Source organism: Octopus bimaculoides, chromosome 30 (genome assembly GCF_046866305.1).
Source record: "Octopus bimaculoides isolate indiv1 chromosome 30, ASM4686630v1, whole genome shotgun sequence".
Taxonomy (NCBI): domain Eukaryota; kingdom Metazoa; phylum Mollusca; class Cephalopoda; order Octopoda; family Octopodidae; genus Octopus; species Octopus bimaculoides.
Genome location: NC_142957.1, coordinates 5735793 through 5760920, shown reverse-complemented (window position 1 = coordinate 5760920; position 25128 = coordinate 5735793). Strand labels below are relative to the sequence as shown.

Genomic DNA, 25128 nt, shown 5'->3' with positions numbered 1-25128 from the left:
ATTACACTGTCTTTCTATAACAAAGAATAATCATTAGTTATATTATGTAAATTATATAATATAACTAATGATTATTCTTTGTTAATGAAAGAGTGTAATTAAATATTTTATAAATAATTTGTTTTGTTTTCAATATATATATATATACTCTTTTACACTCTTACTTGTTTCAGTCATTTGACTGCGGCCATGCTGGAGCACCGCCTTTAATCGAGAAAATCGACCCCAGGACTTATTCTACCAGTCTCTTTTGCCGAACCGCTAAGTTACGGGGACGTAAACACACCAGCATCGGTTGTCAAGCGATGGTGGAGGGACAAACACAGACACACAAAGACACACACACACACACACACATATATATATACGACGGGCTTCTTTCAGTTTCTGTCTACCAAATCCATTCACAAGGCTTTGGTCGGCCCGAGGCTATAGTAGAAGACACTTGCCCAAGGTGCCGCGCAGTGGGACTGAACCCGGAACCATGTGGTTGGTAAGCAAGCTACTTACCACACAGCCACTCCTGCACCTATATATATATATATATATATATATATATATATATATATATATATATATACAAACATTTTCTTTTTTAAGCTGATGATTCACTGTCACTTAAACAAGTTTCTCACTTTTAGGTGTTCTGGTAAATGCTGTTGCTTACATTTAATCAATTCCCAATTACATCAGCTTTCTAAAATCAGTGTGTGTGTGTGTGTGTGCACGCATGTGCAATCACCAGAGTAGTTGAAGTGTTTCCTTTATCATAGACACCTGCAGCAGAGTATCTCTGCAAACACATGCACCAGTGCAGATATTTTCTCAGCAACAGCGTAGGTAAGGAGTTTCGGAAACATGCTATTTCAATGCCTTTCCAAACAACTGATATACAACTTCTGCTAACTGACATCTCAATAGATTAATTTCTACACAGGCAATCAAAAGTATGCTCCCACCCACACACAGCTACATAAGTAAAGGATAAGAAATAAGACACTTGGGTAGAGTGGTAGTTTAGCCTTAGGTGAAAAGGTGATCTAGTCCTGGCAATTTCATGGGTGGAGTGCTCCTTTTTGGACAACCTATCTATAACTACATTACCCAATGCTTCCTTCCTTAATCAAAGTGGTAAAGTGCTATGTCATCATCATCATCATCATCATTATAACATCTGTACTCAATGGTTTGAGCATCGGGCTCACAATCATGAGATGGTGGGTTCGATTCCCAGACCAAGCTGTGTGTTGTGTTCTTGAGCACAACACTATTTCACATTGCTGCAGTTAACTCGGCTGTAAAAACGAGTTGTGATGTCACTGGTGCCAAAGTGTATCGGCCTTTGCTTCTCTCTTGGATAACATCAATGGCGCGGGGAGAGGAGGCTGGTATGCATGGGTGACTGCTGGTGGTCCATAAACAACCTCATCCAGACTTGTGCCCTGAAGGGGAACTTTCTAGGTGCAACCCCATGACTGGAGGGGATCTTTACCCTTATACCCTTGCTTGCATAGGTCAGATGGAGTAAAACGAAACAGATTTTTCTCTAGACGAATTTCCTTCCAATAACGAACGCGCACTTGTTTCCAAGTAAGGTGATCTTTCCCCAAGGCCAGACTTGTTTTCACAGAACATTGAAAATGAAAGATACTGCATGTATAACAGTAACACTCATGTGCAACTATCACATGATGTCGAGACAAGGGGGGGAAAAAAAAAAACACAAACATGCTTCTTTCAGTTTCTGTCTACCAAATCCACTCGCAAGGCTTTGTTCAACTGAGGTTATAGTACAGGACTCATGCCCAAGGTGCTACATGTGGGCGAGGGACAAAAAAGACCTTCATAGGCAACAATAGGGCTGCAGTTAGCTATCTACGTTAACTGTCCTGACCTTCCCATTCCTCTTCAGAAACCTCTGTGTATGACCTCAGCATGCAATGGCAGAACACATTTACCAACACAAACATTAAATAAGAAGGAAGATTGGGGAATTACAAGATTTGGACTTTACAGAGCCTACATATTGATGCGGAGACTTATTAATCTGTTTGTTAACCCCAATGGCCTCTATTTCTGTGGTGAGAGCAGTTACAATATTGAAACAAAAAAAAAATTACTCCAAAAGAAAATTCAGTATTTATGCCAAATATCTCGAATGTTTTCCATGGAAGACTGAAAACAAGCAACAGCATCTTCATGATGTTGATGGTCATTTACAACTTTCATAAGGGTACACACAAACACATACATAAATAAATACAAGCACTATATATATATATATATATATATATATATATATATATATATATACACACACACACACACTGTATATACATACACAATACACACACACATACAGCTTCTTTCAGTGTTTGTCTACCAAATCCATTTCAAGTCTCTCTGGTCAGCTCAAGGCTATTGGTAGAAGACACTTGTCCAAAGTATCATGCAAAGCAACTGAACCTGAAATTACATGGTTGAGAGGCAAGCTTCTTCATCACACAGCCACGCCTGCACCAATAAACTACAAATACCCACACAAGCCGAGAGAGAGAGAAAGAGAGAGAGAGTAAGAGAGAGAGAGAAAGAGAGAGAGACACACACACACACAAACAAAAGTATTTAAATAACCAAACGACAAAGTATTTTACAAGAAGCCAGCTAGCATATAAAGAAAAGCACAAAGTCTTCCAGTTTCTTTGAAGGTTATTCTCTAAGTTCAAGATACTAGCAAGGAGGTGGATAGCAACATATATATAAACACACACACACACACACACATATATATATATTACAAATGCACGCCCATCTACCTTATTGGCTGTGAGAATGCATATTTTCATATGTCAAGACACTCCCTACTCACTATCATTACAACTGTTAACAGGTCTTGGCAAAGTAACAAGCACTTCAAACAGAAATTTAGATAATCTTTCGTTACAAGAGTACAAGAAAACAGGAAATATAATGCACAGAAGAAATATATATATGAAACAAATATATATCAATTACTAGGTGTGTTGGTAATATGTATAATAAATATGCACATATACACACACATACCAATCCAATACAGACACTGGTACAGCTTTCATATAATAAATGTGGATAAAAAAAATTTTTTAATGCTCGAATTACTTGGTGTGATGGTTTTATACATGCATACACCAAACAGAGCAATTCAATGTAGATACTAGTACAGCATCGATATGATATTCATATTGTATCAAAAAAATAATAAATGTTAGAATTACACCTGAAAGGACAGAATGAAACAAACAAGACAAAATGTCTTAACATTCACCAATTAGTGAAATCTTTTTTTTTCTTTTCTTCATTTTTGTCCTCTCATCAATTTAAGTAATATACAAATATTTTGAAAACAAACACAATACATCAACACATGTACACACACACACACATCATGATTTTTCTCTCAATCTCCTCTCCTCTCTCAGAAAGAAGTAGAAATAGAGAGAAACGGAGAGTGTACATGGTTGATGAAACAAGACAAAAAAAAAAAAAAGATGGGGGGAATCTGGTTACCTTGCTGGTGACACACACACACTCAAAAATCGGACAACAAAAAGCCAGCCAAGAAAAGGACAAAATTCACCTACCTTCGGTGCTTTACAGGACTTGTACTCCGACTGCGGCTAGAACTTCGGCTCTTCCGACGTCTGAAAAGCAACAATTTGGGTGCCATTAGTAGAGCAAAAACCACCAAAAGAGAGATGGAAGACAAAGAAGCAACAATATACGATGGTGATTTAACCATGCATTAAGAAGATGGGGGAGTTTTGGGGTTTTTTTTATAAAAATTGAAACAGTTTTAATGAGAGCTTCAGAAGTATCAAAACATACTGTCAGAATTCCTCTAGTTCAAAACCCAGCTAGAACTGAAGCCCTATAGTGTGTCCATATTGGATGACACAGGACAGTTTTATGTGTAGGACTGTCATCTTTTTTAGGAGTTAAATAGGGAGAGGAAGAGCAGTAAAGTTAGGTGTTTTACAATAATTCTAATTATGCCACAAGGTCAGCAATTTTTCAGGATGGGAGGGACAAGTCAATTACATTGAACCCTCAGTACTTGACTGGTACTTCATTTTACTGAACCAAAAAAAGATGAAAGGCAAAGGTTACCTCAGCAGGATTTCAACTCAGAACATATGAGGCTAAGACTTGGCCTTAATCCATACAAGACAGGATCCTAGCTTTAACTATTAACTCCTATTTTATTGCTAACACCATACTACACTTATCAATCAACTTGCTAGAAATAGCAGTGAAATCTCTGATATCATGCTCTTGTCTTAAAAAAATAATGTATACAATGTATTATGTAGCCCCTAATATACCAAAACATGGAATAATTGCAGCTGGAACACCTTTTGTCATAGGTCTGCTGTGTCGAGGCTAACCTGGAGTTAAAAAAAAAAAAACAAGATTTGAACACGGTGGTAGAAAGAGAGCCGCAGATAATGCAGTTACAAACAACAAGGGGAATCTGGCCATCAGGCCTTCCAGGAATGGTCTGGTTTACAGTGGTGAGAGGGAAGGGTAAAACTGGCCTGGCTTGTGACAATGAAGGGAGAAGGGGTAATTAGAACCGTGTGAAGAACTGGTTTCAAAAGTGGTCGGCTTTGCCTGGGAGGCTAGACGCAACACTGAGTAGGAAAAGGTGGGCACAAACCAGCCTGAGAAAGAGAAAATTTGAAAATTAGTACAGTATAAGCATACCCTTTATATATAAATAAATCTTTTTTAAAAAAACTATTCATTCCTATATTTTATTATACAATGGGGATTTACTAAAGATACTCTTTTTCCCAAAATTATTTCAAATTTGATTCGAGAGGATTGTAAAGAAAATACTATTTACAAACCCAAATACAATTTAGCCAAAAATTTTTTAAAAAAACAGAAAAACATGGCAAAGGTTAAACTCTTAGCAAAATATGTACTAAGACAACAATAACCAACTTCTAAAAGACGATTATATTCAATACCAGACTCTGTATGTGTGTGTGTGTGTGTGTGCGCAATAATTATAACAATAGAGAATATGGAGGCTGGTACATGCCCAAAACTTTATTTTCTTTTGTCATAACCATAAAAATATGCTGCATGACATTGTAAAATAAAAGGAAATAAATTTTGAGGATGTATCAGTCTCCATATTCTCTGCTACAATTATGGGAAATATACACTCCTGATAATATTACCATCCAGTGAAGTGAGCACAGAAATTTACAGCACGAGTTACAATTCCTAGTAAGTCATAGGTGTTAAATACTAATCAATGCAGTTAGCCATAACCTGGAACATAACTGAGAGCTACCACAGTGTCTACTTGGATAACATATCCCTCTAAACTCGCGTTAGTGTGTGTGTGTGTGTGTGTGTGTGTCGTCAAGGAACCTTTTCTACATGGTCTCTAGAAATAACAACCAAGTAACCTTCAAATTGCCTTGAATAAAGAATGGACATATTAGATAATGTAGTGCTTGGAACTCCTGCAAAGATGAAGTCACAGGTGGAATATGCAGATATTACCACCTAAAACACATCTTGTACTACCATGCAGTACATTCCGACTTACACCCAAACCAGTATGTAAGTCCTGCTTGATATGATAAATGGCCACACACCACCCTTTTACTTTCATGACACATTTTTGACAAATCCTTTTCAAAATATTCCAAAGAGGTACACCTTGAATTTGGTATTTTTCTTGGGAACTATTCCAGTTTATGTTTACAATAAATGTAATATTACTGTACAATACATTTATGAACATTTTACCCAATAACTTTTCAGAAATTATATTATGAAGAACTAACTTGCAATAAGGAGATAGATACTCCATCACACCCTTTATTGTCATGTGAAAAGAGCATGTTGCCAAATTAGATCTTCCTAGTATATTACAGGTATTTCATTCAATCTGGAGAAATAGGAGACTGTTTTAGGCACACAATTTTCATTCACACATCATGCATTTCTACAAGCAGCAAAACAGCAAACCAGTGCCAAACCTGTTTACTATCTAGCACTATCTTTTACAAATACAGATATATGTGTGTGTGTGTGTGTGTGTGTGTGTGTGTGTGTGTGTGCGCCTCTGTGAGGCATTGACTAGTGACCGAAACCTTTGGCGATATGCTGTGCTTGAGAAGACCCATCAAGCCAAGTGAAATTGCAGTCATGGCCAATGCTGGCGGTATGTAAATAGCAACTTTCAAGTGTTGGGCCTCCTGGAGGTAAATTGGTTGAGTTCCTTTCGAGCACTGGGCCTACCTGAGGCAAAGTGGCTGAATTCGTTTCAGGTGCTGGGCCTCACAGAGGCAATGACCGAGACCTTTGGCATTGCTGTGCATGCAAAGAAGACCCATTAAGCCAAACAAAATTGCAGTCATGGCAGATACTGGTGTCGGACAAATGGCACCCACACCAGAGGTACATAAAAGCACCCATTACACTCACGGAGTGGTTGGCATTTGGAAGGGCATCCAGCTGTAGAAAACCATGTCAAACCAGAGTTGGAGTCTGGTGCAGCCTTCCCATTTACCAAACCCAGTCAAACTGTCCAACCCATGCCAGCATGGACAACGGACACTAAATGATGATGAAACCTTATTTACCATGCTACAAGACTTTCTAATCAAAATGATTTTTTCCCCCCTTTTTTTCAAGAGATAGTGTGGTTTGAGGGAGATTTTTTGTCTATTTGTAAGCAGGTTATGTGGTCATACAAAAGACTCCTTCATTGGCTTGTAGAACACAATATAATACTATGTATGCTTTTGGTAAATGAAAGATATGAGAGCCAGAGCTCAATACAGGGTAACCTGGAGTTAAATTTATTTCCGAACCACCTTTATCCAACAACAGGAATGAGTGAAAAAGTCTAAAATATTAGACTTCCCCAAGCATTTTTTTTTCTTTTAAGGATTGAAATTTCCAAGTTAAATTATAGAAAAAACAAAATTGAAGTTAAATGAAAGGTAAAAAAAACCAAAGCTGAAGTTGTGTGTGGGCACATGCACACATACACATGTATGTATATATGTATGTATGTATGTATGTAGAAAACAGAACCCAAGGAGATTGGTGAAGGTCTGTGCCAGCAAAACATATCATTTGGAAAAAGCCACAGAAAGAGTACATGGAGAGGGGAATATCCACCATTTCAAACAGACTCCTCATTCAAGAATAAAGTTAACAGAAGGTATATAAAAGACAATAAAGTAAAATAGTTCATATAGTACTATTTGCCATCACTAATTTCCCTATGCATAACAGTTAGCCCCAGTATCTTGTTAAACCATAGGTCAGCTCTGATTCAGTAGACCAAAGTATAAAAAGCATCCTGACCACATCTTGCAACATCTTTAGCAAATATCTTCCACCAAAGTCTAAGGTTCATCAGTGCTTCTGAGTTAAATTGAGTAAATGAAAACTATAGAAGTCCATCTGGTGGACTACCTTTTTAACTCTTTGGGATACCTTTGTTATAGGAAGTCTGCCTAAGAGTTAGGTTAACAGAACAAGTGCCTGTAAAATACTTAATAATATTTATAGAGAACTATACAATTTATAGGGAGTTCTACCACTTCAGATCATATAACAGGTTTCAGGTTCAACCCTACCATGTGGCAGCTTAGGCTAATATTTTCTTTTATAGCCTCAGATAGACCAATGCCCTGGGAGTGAAATTTGATAGACAAAGTGTGAGTAAGTGAGTGAGACAGAGTGTGTGTGTGTGTGTGTGTGTGTGTGTGTGTGTGTGTGTGTGTGCGCATGTGTGTTTTTTCTGTATGCTGTTTGGGCAGCAGTGACATTTCTTCATCTCTTCCCAAACACAACATCCTGTTCAATGTGTAGAGATCAGTAGAATAAAGTACCTTAGATGAAAACAAGGGTCGGCACCAGCAAAGATATCAACCACAGATTACTACTCCAAGAAGTTTTGGCCTAACCTGACCAGTATGAAAAAGTGAGCATAAAATCAAAGCTCTCACACACTCACACAAACAGTCAGCTTTATTACATATAGTATCATGTTGAGGAACATTAAAAGAACAAATGTCTGGAATTCTCAACCATTTGCACTACAATTACAATGAAAAACCCATCATCAAAAATCATTTGGCAGAGATGAAAAATACCAAAGGTTTTTTTTTTTCTTTTGCTGTCTAAAATTATTATGGTGATACTCCAACTTCATCCAATGAAGTGAGATATTGCTGCCTTCAGTAGCAGCAATGTGTCACCCCATTGCTGATGTTGTACTTGGAAATGTATACAAAGGTCAGTTCATACATCAGGAAGTTTTAATAACATGAGAAACAATTTTAGCATTTTAAGTGCTGATGCAAAAGCCAGTTGATACTATATCTACTGCAAGTGGAGTTCAAAATATTTGTAACAAGTATCACATATGACTGGGTACCTTACCACAGTAGAAGATTCAATTATAAGCTATTTTAATAAAGATTAAATTTAATACAGGTTTTTAAAGTCAACCAGCAACTACATGTACCTCACAGCTGTCCAACTTGACATTTGAAAAACAAACAAAATTTATAATTTCAGACAGAGCTGATGTAATGTAATAGGTGACCTAGTCACTTCAAAATTACACCATAGAAAACCCAAATACGGAAGGGAAGACTAGCATATGACTTTTTGCAGAGCCCGAGATGAAATGGAAAAGTCGAAAGAGTAAGAACCCATGGGTCATGGTTTTCAAAATCTCATGCTTGCCACTAGGCACATGTTTACATAGGAGGGCACGATGATCCAGTGATAATGATAATACTAATTACTGATCTTAAAGCAAGGGACCGGAATCCAACAACAAAGTCTTGTAAGGCAGGTAACTGTACTTACCTCAGTTTGCCTAACAGATTCTACCTTAGGATTATGAGAGGGTTTGTTTGTTTTTTTAAAAGCTAAAATAGAGAGACTGATGCAACTAGTGCCTATCCTGAATGAATATCTACAAGGGAAAACCTAAACAAGAAAGAGGGCAAAGAGGTATGTGAAGGCTTTCAACAGAAACTATAGTTTATAAATTGTAAAGAGAGGCCTGGTCCAATAGCAATAAACAAGATCTAACCAATTCTATGCTGGTCATGCTGACAGAGGACAAATATGATAAACCAGAATCTTCAAAATACTCAGTAAAGAAACAATGGTCAGCATTAACAACAATGAAAAGTTTAAGAAAGTCCTAAACTAATAAACGGTGAGTTTATGGCAAACAAACATGACAGAAATACAGAGAAAAAAAAATCATACAATATATGAAACTATATACCAAGGAAAATATTTGAAAACTAGTAAGAGAGCTTTTATATAATTCTGCTACAGAAATAGTAAAATTTCCCTCAAATCATACACAACCACTTAAAAAAAAATAATAAACCATATTCCTAGATACACTGTCTATAAAATGTGATGGTTATAGATCTAAGACTTATCAAATAAAAGTTCAAGCGCTGAGCTTGCAGCTAAACAACAAACTAACAAATTGATTTGCCTTGCAGTATTCATGCCAGTCCTGTGTTCTCAGTTCAAATACCATTGAGGTCAGCTTTACCTTTCATTCTCTCAAGGTCAATAAAGTACAAGTCCTGTACAGAGGGTCAATTCCACACACACACACACTCTCTCTCTCTAAGTAATCATCCACTGTATTCATTCAGACTTGGAGAGGAATTGGCACCAACATTCCCAAAACACACCATATATGAAGACAACAATTGAGGGCCCATTACAAGACAATCTACAACCATCTGTTTATGTCTAACTCCCACATTAACTCATTTGTATCCATATTCCCTAATGAAGAGGATGTCCACAGATTTCAATCAGTATTGAATACAATCAAAATTTAGGAGATGATATTTAACCCTTTAGCATTCATATTATTCTGTCAAATGTAAAGCTTATGTATTCACACCATGTAAAATTAATCTTGCATCATTTCATGGCTTTGAGATTTCAATTATGTGATTGTTTATTTTTTAAATGACACAATTAGGCAGCTATGAATGACCATATCTGACTAGTTTAAACATAAAACAGGTAGAATATTTTGGCCAGATATGGCCGGTTTAAGCACTAAAGAGTTAATAAAACCATGTAACTTAAATAATATACTGTTGAGCTATGAATACTTTTAGTAAGGAGCGACTTAACTTATTGCTTCAGTGACAAAACTGAATCTAAGCTCAAAAACTAAAACAACTAAAGTAAGAATAATATTTTTATATAGTCAGAGACAAAGCAGAAATGACTGAAATTGCAGTACTCTGATTTTTTTTCCCCTCTCGTTTTTTTACTGCTTCTATGTTACTTTCTATGGATTAAAGTGGTAATAATTATAATTATTCGATTTCTTTACAGGTGCAGAGCAATGGGAAGAGAAATTAACACTGACTCAGGCCTTGCCCAACCCAAACACATGAATGAATTAAAATGCCATTAACCAAAAGTTAAATCTTTATTGGAGACTTGGCTCACATTTTACTTTAGAAAGATATTTAGAATAAATCAAGGGTTTTTAAACACTGATAACAGAATTAAAATAACCAGAAATAAATTTCAATAATGTGTGAGTCAGGATTTCTTGCTGTAAGTTTTTTTTTTTTCTTTTCTTAAATATTAATAAATTCATTAAGGCAAATCATTACCACACCAGACTAGATGCTTTGTTGCATTTTGTCCAGCTTTATATTCTGAGTTCAAGATCCAAAGTCGGCTTTGTCTTTCATCCTTTCATGGTCAGTGAAATAAGTACCAGTTAATTACTCGAGGTAAATGTAATTGACTTATTCCTTCCCCCCAAAATTGCTGGCCCTGTGCCAAAATTTGGAATCAATAGTAATTCCCACCTCCCATAACTTCGATTTCTTTACATACATTATTCGGGATACAAATACAACAGGTAAGAGGCAAGTGGGTCCAGTAAGAACATTCAGGAAACATGACAATGTGTTTAAAAACAAAAACAAAAAAAAAATTTTTTTTTTAAGATAAAAACTGTCTCAATACCTAAAAAGCTTTCTATTTTATATATTTTTCATTTTATCATATACATATATTTTAAGAAACAGCAGGGGAGGGGAAAAAATGAAAAAAAAAACAAAAAAAAAACACTTGAAAATACCAGAGTAAGGGTACCCCGCTTCCAATCCCGTTGCCCACCCTTGCCACTGCAGCAGGCTGACCCTTGTTCCCACCAACTCACATACCTGATCTCTCTTTGTTCTTAGCTCTCAGCTAGCATGAGAAAACTTTCACATCTCTCTCCAATATCAGACCAAAATCGACACCTATAAGTCCAATATATAACAGAATCGTTAGAAGGAACCCCAAAATGTAGAGAAAGATTTTTTTTTTTTTCTTTCGTCTTTTTTTTTTTTTTTTTTTTTTTTGTGTTCTGTAAAGCCTCCAGCTTGGACCCTGGGCATCCCTACAAAGATAATATTATTATAAATGACATGATAACCATCCAATTTACATGACCCCTGTAAAAATCAAGCCAGGAAAAAAAAAACGGTGTGAGACACAAATGAAGTTGAGGGTGACGATAACGACAACAAATGGTATGTAGTTTTTCACAGTTAGCTGCTAATGAACCTATCGAAAGAATAAAGGACTCACTGAAAGGAAATGAAACCAAGTCTTATTTATTTGGAGGTTTATTTTTTTTTTTTTTTTACTTTTTCTTTCTTTTTGTAAATTTTTCAGGTATTTTCAAGCAAGACAGTTCCCATTAAGGTAGATACCACTATGTCATCTACAAGAGAACATCTTTAAACATAGATAACGGGTAGTTTTATGTATTTAAAGTATAGTCTTTCCAAATTACAAAAGATTTACAACTTCCTAAGAGACAGCCTGTTGAGACAAAAAAAAAACAATGTTAAAAAAGGGGAAGGTTATATAATTTTTGAAAGAACTTGCCTGCAACGAACAGAAATTTGAAATCATTTTACAAGACATTTTTGATGAGAAATCTCATTCTCAGTATTTATTAACGTTTGGTCCAGTTTTAATAAGCTAGCGGGTGTCAATGTCAGCCAGTCCCAGTAACACTAAAGAAAAATCATTTTGGAAAACAAACTGACCTGGTGGTCAATTGATTAGTTTTATTATAGAAGGACATCCCCTAGTTACTCATTGGATTATTATCATCATCATTAATCAAGATGGTCAAGCAATTTTAACGATGAACATTAAAAATAATCCTAATACTTACCAAGTAAAAAAAAAAATTTTAAAACACCTGAAATGAAAGCGTAGTATGCATGTGTGTACCTATAGATGTGGATGTGTGTGTAATGTCAAGAAATTCAAAGTACATCAACACTATGCACATTATCTCTATGCATGAGAGTTTATAGACATCTGTATTATATACAGGCACCTCCGGCATTACGCAAGTGTTGCATTCCTCAAAATACCGCCATAACAAGGAATCCCAATATGCCAAAAATACTTCTCTACTGGCTTCCATGTTGTGTAACATTTAATATGGAAGTCAATGGGAAAATACACTTTGCATTTTGGGATTCCACATTACAAGACTGAGAAATGCAGTGATTCTGTAACACAGGTGATGCCTATGTATTATATACATATATTATATAATATATATACACACACACACACGTGTATATATAAATATATATTATATATATTATATATGTATGTATTCACTCACATACATACATACATACATACATACACAAACTTACATGAAATTTTTTTACCAGAAAAACAAATAAAACTGCATAACATATCAATGAGAAAACACTGGTGTATGCATACATACAGAATGATGCATGCATACACACACAGAAATACAAATGTACACACCTACATATGTATACACACATACATAAAATAAAATCGAGTTTTAAGTGAAAAGACGAATTCATGTCCAGATTACTTTTCTTTTGTTTCTGAATATTACTTCATCCTAACACCATTGTCATCATTATCTGGTATATCTAGAACTCCATTATCTAATGTGCCCATCCAGGTTTTAAGGCAGTAAAGTATACTATGAAAGAGACTTATGGCTGCTATATCTAGCAGATCAAAGTTTACCCATTTGTTCATAGTACCAAAGAGTTCATTTGTTTTTAAATCTATTTTTCCAGGTTAGCATGGATTCATATGTTATTGAGGTGTTGTTTTACAGCCAGACGGCCTTCTTGTTGCTAACTCTTCTCTGTTTTTCAAGTAAAAGATCTCTTATTCAAAGCATCTTCAAAAATGAAGACCTAGCAAATGATTTCTTGACAGGGAAATGACAACAAGCCTCACCACATGCAGCTCAGTGGATTTTCCTGAAAAACATGCAGGATGTAAACATTCATACAGCTATAAAAAAAATCATGCTAAAACTGACCGTGCCATGTAAAGAGCACTCAGCTACCCACACTGCTGAGTGGTTGGTGTTTGGAAGGACATCCAGCTGTAGAAACCATGCCAAAACTGACCTTGCCCATGCTAGTACCACGTAAAAAGCACAGAGTCCACTCTGTGGTGTGGTTGGTGTTAGGAAGGGCATCCAACCATAAAATTTCTGCCAAAACGGACACAGTAGCCTAGGCTAGTTTTTCTAACTGGCCAGCTCCTGTCAACCATCCTATCCATGCATGCATAGAAGACGGACTTTAAACGATGATAATATATATACACACACACACACATATATATATATATATATATATATATATATATACATATAGAGCTCCAGCCGATCTCTCCTACTCACAATTCTAAAATGAGAGTAGTTATTGTAGCTTGTCTATAGCAAGAAACCTGTTCTGCTCTAGCTCATTCTTCCATATTTTAACCCCTCATCTTGTATAAAACTGGCTCTTTGGGTTTTGCAAGCAGCATGGTGACCTCACTAATACTGGTGCCACAAAAAAAAAAAAAAAAAAAAAGGTTGATGTTAGGAGGGACATCCAGCCATAGAAACCATACAAAAACAAGCACTAGGGCACAATGTAGTCCTTGGACTCATTGGGTTCTGTCAAACAGTTCAATTTATGCCAGCAGGAACAAGGATTAAATGATGATAATGGGTTTTGTAAATTTTCCATCTACTAAATTCACTCACAAGACACTAGTTAATAGTTCATACATATTGCCTTCCAATTTTCAAACCAAAAGAGTAAGCAACTCTCCTCAAAAGAATATGTGTAGATAGTGTATCTTCTCTCACAAATGTTTATACATCAGTAAGAGAGAGTGCTGGGAAAATACACAGAAGATTTCACTCCTACACCACTCACATAACTTGGTCAGTGTTTACATAACCTATCACCAGGTTGGTCATCATGCCTTCTGACTTTGGGAAAATTATCCAGAGATGCCTCGGCAGTGGAGGCTAACAATATAGTGAGAAAAATTAGGTTAAAACCATACTGCTAACAAAGAGCAAAATCATTAACGTTTAAGATAATCATTGTCAAGAAAAGCGAGGGAAGAGAAAACTCCAAAACCCCTGAGCATGCAGTGAGGATTATATCTCATCTTTGGCAAGTCAGGTGTCAATTCCAGACACATTTTAATCTTATTCAACTTTGTCAGCCTTACTTGTATTGCATCAGATCCTAAAAAGACTGACTAAGACAAAGATTTTCAATGAAAAAAAAAAAAAACAATCATTCAGTTATGGGTAACGTAAAAATAAGGGGGGGGGGGGAATTCCCTATGTTTATGAAAAATAAATAGTTGCATTTTGCTTGCTCCTTCCTCAACCATCCAAGGAAAAGACAGAAGCATCAATACGACCCCAGTCATCATACACAACGCAAGCTGGAGAATCTCAGCATGCTCCTACAAGTCCTCAAATTTCAGAGACAGTTGTAGCCAAGTTAAACCAACCACAGTACCAAGGCTGGTGCCCTATACTGTAAGTTCAGCAATACTGAGTATATGTACAACACTGTACTTTTTGGTGAAATTTTATGCGTATTCACTAACTTGCACAATCCTAGTAGCAGTATAATCATCATCATCTTGCATTAGTTCAGGTTTCTTTGCGTTTTCAGTTGAAATCCCACCATGCATTACTTAGGTAATGGACATAATCTGTTGCCTGGTTTACCACCACCACCAGGAAAATTTGATATCTTTTGGCAGTCTACTTATTTGCAAGCATCCACACTGGGTATTTGGTTTGAGGATGCCCTCTTCTTCATTATCTCAGAGACCATGTAAAGAGCCATGGTCATATATCATTTAAATATGTGAGATACATAAAGTTTCATATTCTCTCCTGCAACCTTTCAGCCTCAAAATAAAACAAGTTTCATTTTGAGCCTGAAAGACTGCAAGATAATACATGATTACCAAACTAACAAAGCATGAAACTTATAATTGCTCACACTGAAATCCTGTGTCTTTTAAATGATATTTAGCTGTTCTTGGATAGAGTACTTCTTCTTTTGTTGATCCCACCAATCACAGATCAGTACATGTATAGTTTATAGATTAGACAGGTATGCTCTATACAGAATACACTTCGTAGTGCTCAAGAGATTTGAACTTGAGCAGGTAGAGGAGTAAATGTAAGGACAAGCAAGTTAGGCAAGTCGATTTACATAGAATATTAAATACATTTAATACAAAAAAATGTACATATGTATGCATGTAAATTAATCCGACTTACACAGAATATAAATGATATCAGGAGTTAAATGGGTTGAGTTTTACAAGTTTGACAGCTGTTTCTTGAGGTTTAGTGGTCCGAATAATGGTAGTTATTTGGTTCCATTATTGGATAATACTGCCTCCATCTTCAGGGGAGAATTTTACATTTGAGGCGTTGACAGGATGGAATATATATATATATATATATATATATATATATATATATATATATATAATGATGCAGCTTGAAGTTTTGTCAGTGAGCAGGTCGCACTTTCAAAGCAACAAAAATATTTTGACACGCATTAAATTTAAATGTTGATGTGAAACAGTTTTTTGTGTGTTCTTAAATGGATTACAAACAGTTTCCACACTGCAATTGTTTTTGTTTCAACACACAGTTTCTGATCAAGTCACTTACTATGCAAGTACATCTCCCTATATATATATACATATATCCCTTCCCAATGCTAATGTTAATGGTTAAATGGTTGGAAATAAAATAGACTACTCATCTCTAAGGTAATATACCAATATTGCCTTGGAGGACTAAATAAGGTTACAAAAAAATAATTCAGAAAATGCAAATCAAGTTGAAAAATAAATTTTCTCCAATAAATACCTAATTAAAACATGCCAAACTAATGGAATATATTGTATTTGGATAACATGTTTTATAGCTAAGCTTTTTATCTCACTGACAGGGGAAATGCATCAAACTAATGTAGTACATGCTAGAATTTACAAATAGCTATTTAAATTTACTGAACAAATCTGTACTATCTTAGCAAATTCATTACACAAAATGGGAGGAAAAATATCAAAGTATAGTCTTACAAAGTGATTCATCTTTATCATCATCATTGTTTTTAGTGTATACTTTTCCATGGTTGCATCAGTTAAATAAGAAGACTATGTTGAAGCAGAGTTTTCTGTGACGAAATGCCCTCTCTGACGCTAACCCTCACCAGTTTCCAAACAAGGAAATATTTCCCTCAGTTTGTCAAACAATGAACAGACCAGACATAGTTATGAGGTGAACTGGAAACAGACAACACTGAATGGACCTTTTGTTTACAAGCAATTCACCCAAACTTGTGCACACATACATATACCCGCAAACATGACTGAGTTCCTCAATTTCTATCGGCCAATTTCCCTCACAAGGTATTGGTTGACTCACAGCTACAGTGCAAGACACCAGCCAACTGTATACAAGTGGCGGAACCAAACCCCTCATCATACGACTCCAAAAGTGAACATCTTGACCACACAATTCAAGCAAATATGTCTTACATGCAAAACATTCATGTAAGCATCGGTTTTTATAACATTAAAAACAATTCAAAACAGCCATCTCATAATTCTACACATATATACTTGCATATACGAAGTCTGATCAATAAATATCTGGATTGTTGCCACAGTCACGAAGCTGAAGCATGCAGAGTGAAGCCGCTTGGCAAAGATTGACCTTGAACTCTGCTGTGCATGCGCACTAAGTTTTAACACTCTAGCTCACTTCTGCTGTTTACAGCAGTGCTTGGAAGGAAGGAGTGTAGTGTGTGACCGTCGTATTTGCCATGACAGAGAAAGTTGTCATGGCAATAACTGGTCAGAGGCCTACGCAAAGTTGCAGAAAGTGCATGGAGAGGAGTGAATGAGCTGCACACAAGTGTACGAGTTGTTCAGATGTTTCCAAGATGGCCGAAAAATGGACAATATGGACAAATGTTCTGGGAGAACTGCAACCAGCAGAACTGAGAAAAAACATTGCAGATGGACATGCAGCTGTGAGGGGAAATCATCAATTCCCTATCCATGAATTATCCGAGGATGTGCAGATTAGTTACCGTTCAGTTCAGCCCATTTATCACTGAAAACCAAAATGACAATCAGGTTTCACTTGCACAAGATTTCCTTGATTGTGTCAAGAATGACAAAAAGTTTTTAAAAACTTTGCGTAGGTCTCTGAGCAGGTATTGCCAAGCTTTTGGAAAAATTTAATGCAGATTCTCTACTCAACTCTGTCATGGTCAGTGCAATGATCACACACTACACACCTTCCTTCCAAGCACTGCAGTAAACAGTGAAAGTGAGCTAGAATGTTAAAACTTAGTGCCCATGCACAGCAGAGTTCAAGGTCAATCTGTGCCAAGTGGTTTCACTTTGTATGATTTAGCTTCGTTATTATAACAGTCCAGATACTTATTCATCAGACCACGTACACACACATACACAAAATTGTTGGCATCAGCTGAGTGGATTTGAAAATATTTTCACCAGCAAAAGTTGTTTGGCAGGTGAATGTCCTTTCTAAAGCCAATCATCCACACAAATTAGTTTTTTGCAAGTAAATCAAATTGAAAAAACAAATCTATTGAAACACCTAAACTGCTATGTGATTCTCCTACCTTTATCCAAACAATTTTTGTTTACTTCATGGATGGTTGCATTGCAGATTCATCCTCTAGTGAACACATAACCACACAGAGAGTCTCAAACTACTGATTCTTTGCTTTATGAGATCAAAAACATATATAAAGAGGTGTACCTATATGCATAAACGTTAAAATACTCCATACTTTGCATGTGCATGTTTAATTATGTAACTTGGTATCTACTTCAAACTACATGATTAAGGTGATTAAATACCAGTGATCCTCAGTGGACCAAAAACAGAGTTATGAATAGTAGCAACAGGTCATGGAATATATATGATGTCAACTACATTATAATGCTCTCATTGCATCATAGCTGAACAATGGTTACCAGTGAAAAATTTTTGGTTACCAGTGAAAAATTTTTTGGCTATGATGCCAAGTAAATATTAGCTCTGGCATGTTAACAATCAATGCTATGATATGCAATACACCATGTGGAATTTCTCTGTTAAACAGAGGCAGTGCTTCTTGGCTCCATTCCTGAAATGCAATGTTATGACTACGATTTCCCATAACATCACCGTTCTCTAAACTTTGGTAAACATGATACACTGCTTATTTTAAACATATGTGATTAAAAGAAAAAAAACAGAAGACAACAATTACATAGTAAATTGTAGATATAGTAGTACCTTACAAGGACAGTGCTTAAAGATACAACTTCCTTTATTTAGTATAGAACTCCATGTATGGAAACCATCTACAAAAACAAGAAAGCCAAGCCAACAGGGGATCCTTTAATGCAGCTGTTCAACCTGCTAGAAACAAAAGCCCAAACCTGAAATTAACACTATTTAGAATACATGGTCACATTGAATAAGCTGAAGTAGTCACAACTGGAATGCCTTTAATCATAGGTCAGCTCAAACAGAGGGAGAGGAGCTAGTCAACAGCAAGTGAGGACCATTGCCGAGAAGGACCTGGCTAAAGTCATGCTAAATAGACTGCTCCAGTCAATATCAGAAAACATCACATCAAAGATACTGCGTAGCTTCCACAGAGACAGAGACACAATTGACATAATTGTCAAGAAACATGCAGAGAAAGAGAGCAACATCAGGGTCTCTCCATTGCATTTGTATGTCTAATCAAACAGGGAATTTGTATAAGATGTTTTTAGACAATCTGCTTCCCCTCTCAAATTTCTGAATCTCCTCACCCAGTTCCATGCAGGGATGAAGGCTCGTGTAAAAACAGGAGTTAAGTAAGGCGATGTGCTGGATCCTGTACTATTTCTCTCCCTTGTCCGTGTGATTACACTGTCACACTAAATGCTGGAAAAGACAGGAAACAACCCAGAAACCTAGGTCTGTGAGTATCACGAAGGCTAGAGATGGGAGCAATGACCTCCATTGCTCACACTATATGGACACAAACTGTGTGTCAATAGCCAGCTGGAAGAGATGTCTTCCTAGGGCTAAACAACAACAACATCGTCCTTGTATAGGACTGCCACATTCTGTTGGCAAATAAACTTTACTATTCAGTACTGTTACTGCATATCTCTCACCCAGAGATTTAAAACTAGCTGTTTTTCTCTTTACAAGAATCACTATTAAATGGAAACCTTTTCAACATTAGACCACTGCAGGTCACCATCAAACTCAAACCTGAACAGATCATTGCCTTGAAGTATTTTGAAGACTGAATTCTGGTAGTCCATACTCTTGCAGACTGACAGCCAGAGCCAGACAGTTAATGTAATGCCCTTAGCTGAGGTCATCTGAATCATTTCAAAGGCTCAGCAAGTCATTCAAAACAACCATCTCAGACTCCTTATCAAGGCTCTCATCTACTAGGCAATGTGTATTCCAGTTTTCAGTTTGGGTACAAGACATGGACCCAATTCCAGAGGCCTTTAACATCAAGTGTCTCCAGAAGGTCCTTCCAGATAGCTGGCACATTATATGTACAAACACAACCACCATCGAAAAACAGCAACCAAGAATCCACATCACATAGGCACCAACAAATATGGTTAGAACATGTAGTGATAATGTTCCCTAGTAAGATCTTCCACTGCCAGCTATATCATAGTTAGTACTTGGCTATACAACCAACAAAGTGATTGAAAGATCAGCTGACTACCACTTTAAACAGAGAAACAACAGCCATTACAAAGAAGACCATGACTTAATGTCCACCCTGGTGATTCTACTGCTGGTAAGGGGACTGAAGAATATGGAAGAGAAATGCCTTTAACGAAAAGAAGCATTTCCAATCAAACATTTACAAGTGAGACTTGTAATCAAAACTATGTATCAAAGACTGGGTTGTACAGTCACTGAAGGACACACAAATGAAAAAGGTAGTCATCACTCAATTCAATGGACAACCATAAGAAAATCTGTATATGCATGTGCATGGGTATGAGGAGGGGGTGCATGCACACACACACACACACACACGCTCTCACACACACAATATTAAGGATTAAGAATTTGCAAATATATAACTTACATACACAGAAATGAGAAGGAATACAGCCTATGGTTAGGTCACTATGTTATTGTTCATAAGGGCATGGGTTCGATTCCCAATCAGGAAGGCACATGTGCCTTTAGACAAGTCACTTCAGATTACTGCAGTCAACACAGGTGGCAACAATGATGCTGACTGGGTGCTCTGTCAATTCTAATAGTCAAACAGACAGAGCAATTGTGGCGTTGTTAATGATTTAATGTTACAACTAAAAAGCTTTAGATATGAAAAAGAATACATGCAACAGTGGACTTCTGTATATTTCATCTTTATGCATGCATGCACACATACACACACGCAATCAAGTTCAATTTCAAGATGCTCTCAAAGGAGATGGTGAATGCTTATATATGTATATATATATATATATATATATATATATATATAAATAATCTTCTCCATGGATAACATACACACATTTATCATCAGCGATGTCCTGTAAGTAATGTATGCAGATCTGACCAGTTCATACAAAAATTTTTAAAAGAAAAGGCCATCAAAACATACACAAATTGTGAGTTATGTTTTCTTTTTAAAGGGGGAAAAAAAAACAGTTGTATAAAATCACACCTATACACATCTTGGTGAATTTCTCCATGATAAAAAGAATTTCTTTTTTTTTTTTTTTTAAATCAAAAATTATTGGCATTTCCTTCTCACAACTTGTCAGTAGAAGTCACATTGTTCCATGGCCTCAACAAAGCAGCCATTCTGCTTTGCTTTGTTTTGGAAAATTTTTTTAGGTTTTTTTTTTTTTTTTTGCATGTTTGTTTTCTATTTCCTTTTATTTGTTTGCTTAACATTGTTGTTGTAGTATATGTGTTTAACTTTAGTGCCACCCAGGTGGAAGTGGTAGAGGAGAAAGTCTAAAAATGATAAAAATTCTCATATTATATTTGTTATGAATATAAATATATTTGTTATAAAAATATAATTGAAAGTCTTACATATTTTAGCCTTTTTTTTTTTAAATATTTAAAAAATAAAAATGAAATATTTACTGAACATATGTATAAAAAAAAGAGAAAGCAACAGGTTCAAATGGTCATGAACAAAGTTTAAATAAAAACCCCAAATGTCCTTAACATACCCAAGATTTACAAAGCATTACAATTGACTTAAAACCTCACTCACACTTCACTGGCTCCTATTTTATCATCTCATCAATTCCTCTAATTCCCCTTTAATCAAAATGTTGAATTTATACCTATATAATAATACTTAACACACATTTTGATAGCAGCCCACCTCAAACTGCCTCTCATTCCATCATACAAAACTTCTTGTTCATATTTCTGTTATACTTTCATGTAAATGGACCAAACACCACCTTAATCATACAATAGTTAGTTAATCCCTCCAAATCCTTGATTTTTGTCAAAATTAGTTTAAAAAGAAAAAAAGAAAAAAAAAAAATGATATATTTCATTAGAAATATGTAACAAAGTTATTCACATTAGAAGTGATTAAAAGTAGAAAAAACTCAGTTTATAACATATAAGAATTGATATGTGTGTGTGTGTGTGTGTGTGTGTGTGTGTGTGTGTGTGTGTGTGTGTGTGTGTACATGCATGCCTGCGCATATTATATGTAATCTGATTTTAAATTTCCATGCATTTAAATGTTTCATTGATCTTGATGTTAATATCTAGAATTGCTTAATCAGCATTCATCACCAGATATCAAAATAAACAGGGGTTTTGTTTTTTTTTTTTGTTTTGAATACGTGTTCAAAGTTTAACACTTCTCAGACTGTTTCAGGATTTCACACATTGGTTCATTCCAATAAAAACTTCCCATTGTAATGGTCATTTAGAGAGCTTTCGTTAAATTATGTTCCATATGTCATTTTAAGATACCAATATACATTCATCTTTTGCTGTTATGCATCACACACCATCTTAATACACCTATAATGTCCTCTACGTTCCAAGTACCATTTTAATACACCTATATATTTGTTCTTCATATTCTAAACATCGTTAAACGATGATGATGGTGATGATGATGATCTAAATATACCAACATATATACTCTTTACTCTTTTTTATTTGTTTCAGTCATTTGACTGCGGCCATGCTGGAGCACCGCCTTTAGTCGAGCAAATCGACCCCGGGACTTATTCTTTGTAAGCCTAGTACTTATTCTATCGGTCTCTTTTGCCGAACCGCTAAATAACGGGGGGGGGACGTAAACACACCAGCATCGGTTGTCAAGCAATGCTAGGGGGACAAACACACATACATATATATACGACGGGCTTCTTTCAGTTTCCATCTACCAAATCCACTCACAAGGCTTTGGTCGGCCCGAGGCTATATAGTAGAAGACACTTACCCAAGACGCCACGCAGTGGGACTGAACCCGGAACCATGTGGTTGGTAAGCAAGCTACTAACCACACAGCCACTCCTGCGCCTATATTTGTTTACTACATCCCAAACACCATCTTATATACAGTGTCTCATTAAAAGATGTTCCACCATGATCATCTGAAATAGCCATCTAAAATCCTTCAAACTTCCAAAAAAAAAAAAAAACCCCATTTCAGTTCAACAATTATTTATATATTCTTATAACTAATGTTTCTTTTTTTAATTTTTATCTAATTCAGTAATAAAATAATATCTCAAGAAGCAGGAGTCATAACTATTACAAATACTATTAGATATTTGCTAATATGTTGTTCACATTTGTATGTGTGTGTGTGTGCGTGTTTGCACATTCTCACTAAACAAAAGAACATAACAACAATAGTTATTGTGAGAATTAGGTTCTTTATCCTATATCCTTTATCCTATACCATCTGCTTCATGCAGCTCCCGAGGTTTGTGGGCCAACAATCAGCAGCAGCAGCATAATATTCAATATGTTGATAGTCTCTGTGAAGAAGAGAGAAAAAAGAAACGCATGACCTATATTTGCATTCATACAAATCCTGGCAGAACAGGCGTGCACATCAAACTCCATTGTACCCACAAGTTATCTATGTAACACACAATATAACACAGTGTGTGTATATGTGGATACATGTGTGCGTGTGTAAGTATACACACCCACACAAACAAACAATACAAGTGTTGTGCACATATATATTATATTGCAACAATGTATGTGTGTATATAGACACACATAATATACATATATACAAACATATACACAATTATATGTATATACTCAAACATATATACATACATATACACATATGTGCAAGATTCATTTCCTGGATGAGCTGTAACACCTCATAAGGGGTCATTAGGTGTTTCAAGTCTTTCAACATGAGACCCCCCCCCTCACCCAGCAAAGGTTCAACAGATCCCAAACTTTTATCCTAACACCATCACTCCATAGATCAGTCTCTCTTTATCCAAAGCCACCACATGGGTGGTATCTTCAACCATTTCACATGCAGACTGAATGATCATGTTCAACCAATTCGTTCCAGTCCACCTCCATAGACTCATAATGCCTTCCTGTCTCTGATCTAGCACTTCTTCCCCAGTTAACTGCATGATTCCGGTCATTAACTTCGTTGATTTACTCTTCCCAAGGGATTGTAAGTTCTAGAATGATTCCTTACTTAGTTTACTCTTTTACTTGTTTCAGTCATTTGACTGCGGCCATGCTGGAGCACCGCCTTTAGTCGAACAAATCGACCCCAGGTCTTATTCTTTGGAAGCCTAGTACTTATTCTATCGCTCTCTTTTGCCAAACCGCTAAGTGACAGGGACATAAACACACCAGCATCGGTTGTCAAGTAATGCTAGGGGGACAAACACAGACACACACACACATATATATATATATATATATATATACGACGGGCTTCTTTCAGTTTCCGTCTACCAAATCCACTCACAAGGCTTTGGTCAGACCGAGGCTATAGTATAAGACACTTGCCCAAGGTGCCACGTAGTGGGACTGAACCCGGAACCATGTGGTTGGTAAGCAAGCTACTTACCACACAGCCACTCCTGCACCTATTTACTTTCTGTAAATTCTCAATGAAATTCATTTTTTTTTTTCATTCACCAACATCATTTGCAAAATTTTGGATAGTTATCATAACACTTGTTGATAAGATTCTAGCTGGCCAACTTTATTTTTTGCAATTTCTACAGAAATTTCAAATTCTAATTTCAAACGGCAATCTATTATTTATATTTTCTCTCGGTTCTGCACACACGTGCGTGTGTGTGTGTGTGTGTGTGTGTGTGTGTGTGTGTGTGTGTGTGTGTGTGTGTGTGTGTGTGTGTGTGTGTGTGTGTGTGTATAGATATAGATACAAGCATAGCCATGTTAAATAGCTTGCTTCCAAACCATGTGGTCTGGAATTTAGTACCACTGCGCTGTGCAGGCAAATGTCTTCTACTATAGTCCCAGGCCAATTGCAGCCTTGTAAAAGGGTTTGGTGAACAGAAACTGAAAGAAGTTGGTCATATATATTTCTATGTAAGAGTGTATCGGGCTGTAGAAAATTTGCCTCAATAAATCGCATCAAACCCATG

The 25128-nt window shown here is 36.2% G+C and overlaps 1 protein-coding gene across 13 annotated transcripts in view; it reads right to left on the bottom strand.

The window, feature by feature from the left end:
• Positions 1–25128, bottom strand: part of LOC106880308 (RNA-binding protein 39) — a 136017-nt gene that overhangs the window by 65247 nt on the left and 45642 nt on the right. For 11 of the 13 annotated variants that reach the window (XM_089346306.1, XM_089346311.1, XM_089346316.1 and 8 more), the window contains one exon: positions 3624–3683. In XM_089346306.1, coding sequence (XP_089202432.1) covers positions 3624–3683 — 60 coding nt within the window. Of the gene's footprint in view, positions 1–3623; positions 3684–11270; positions 11352–25128 lie in introns of all 13 variants that reach the window. The other 2 variants (XM_089346313.1, XM_089346317.1) reach the window with 1 other exon arrangement.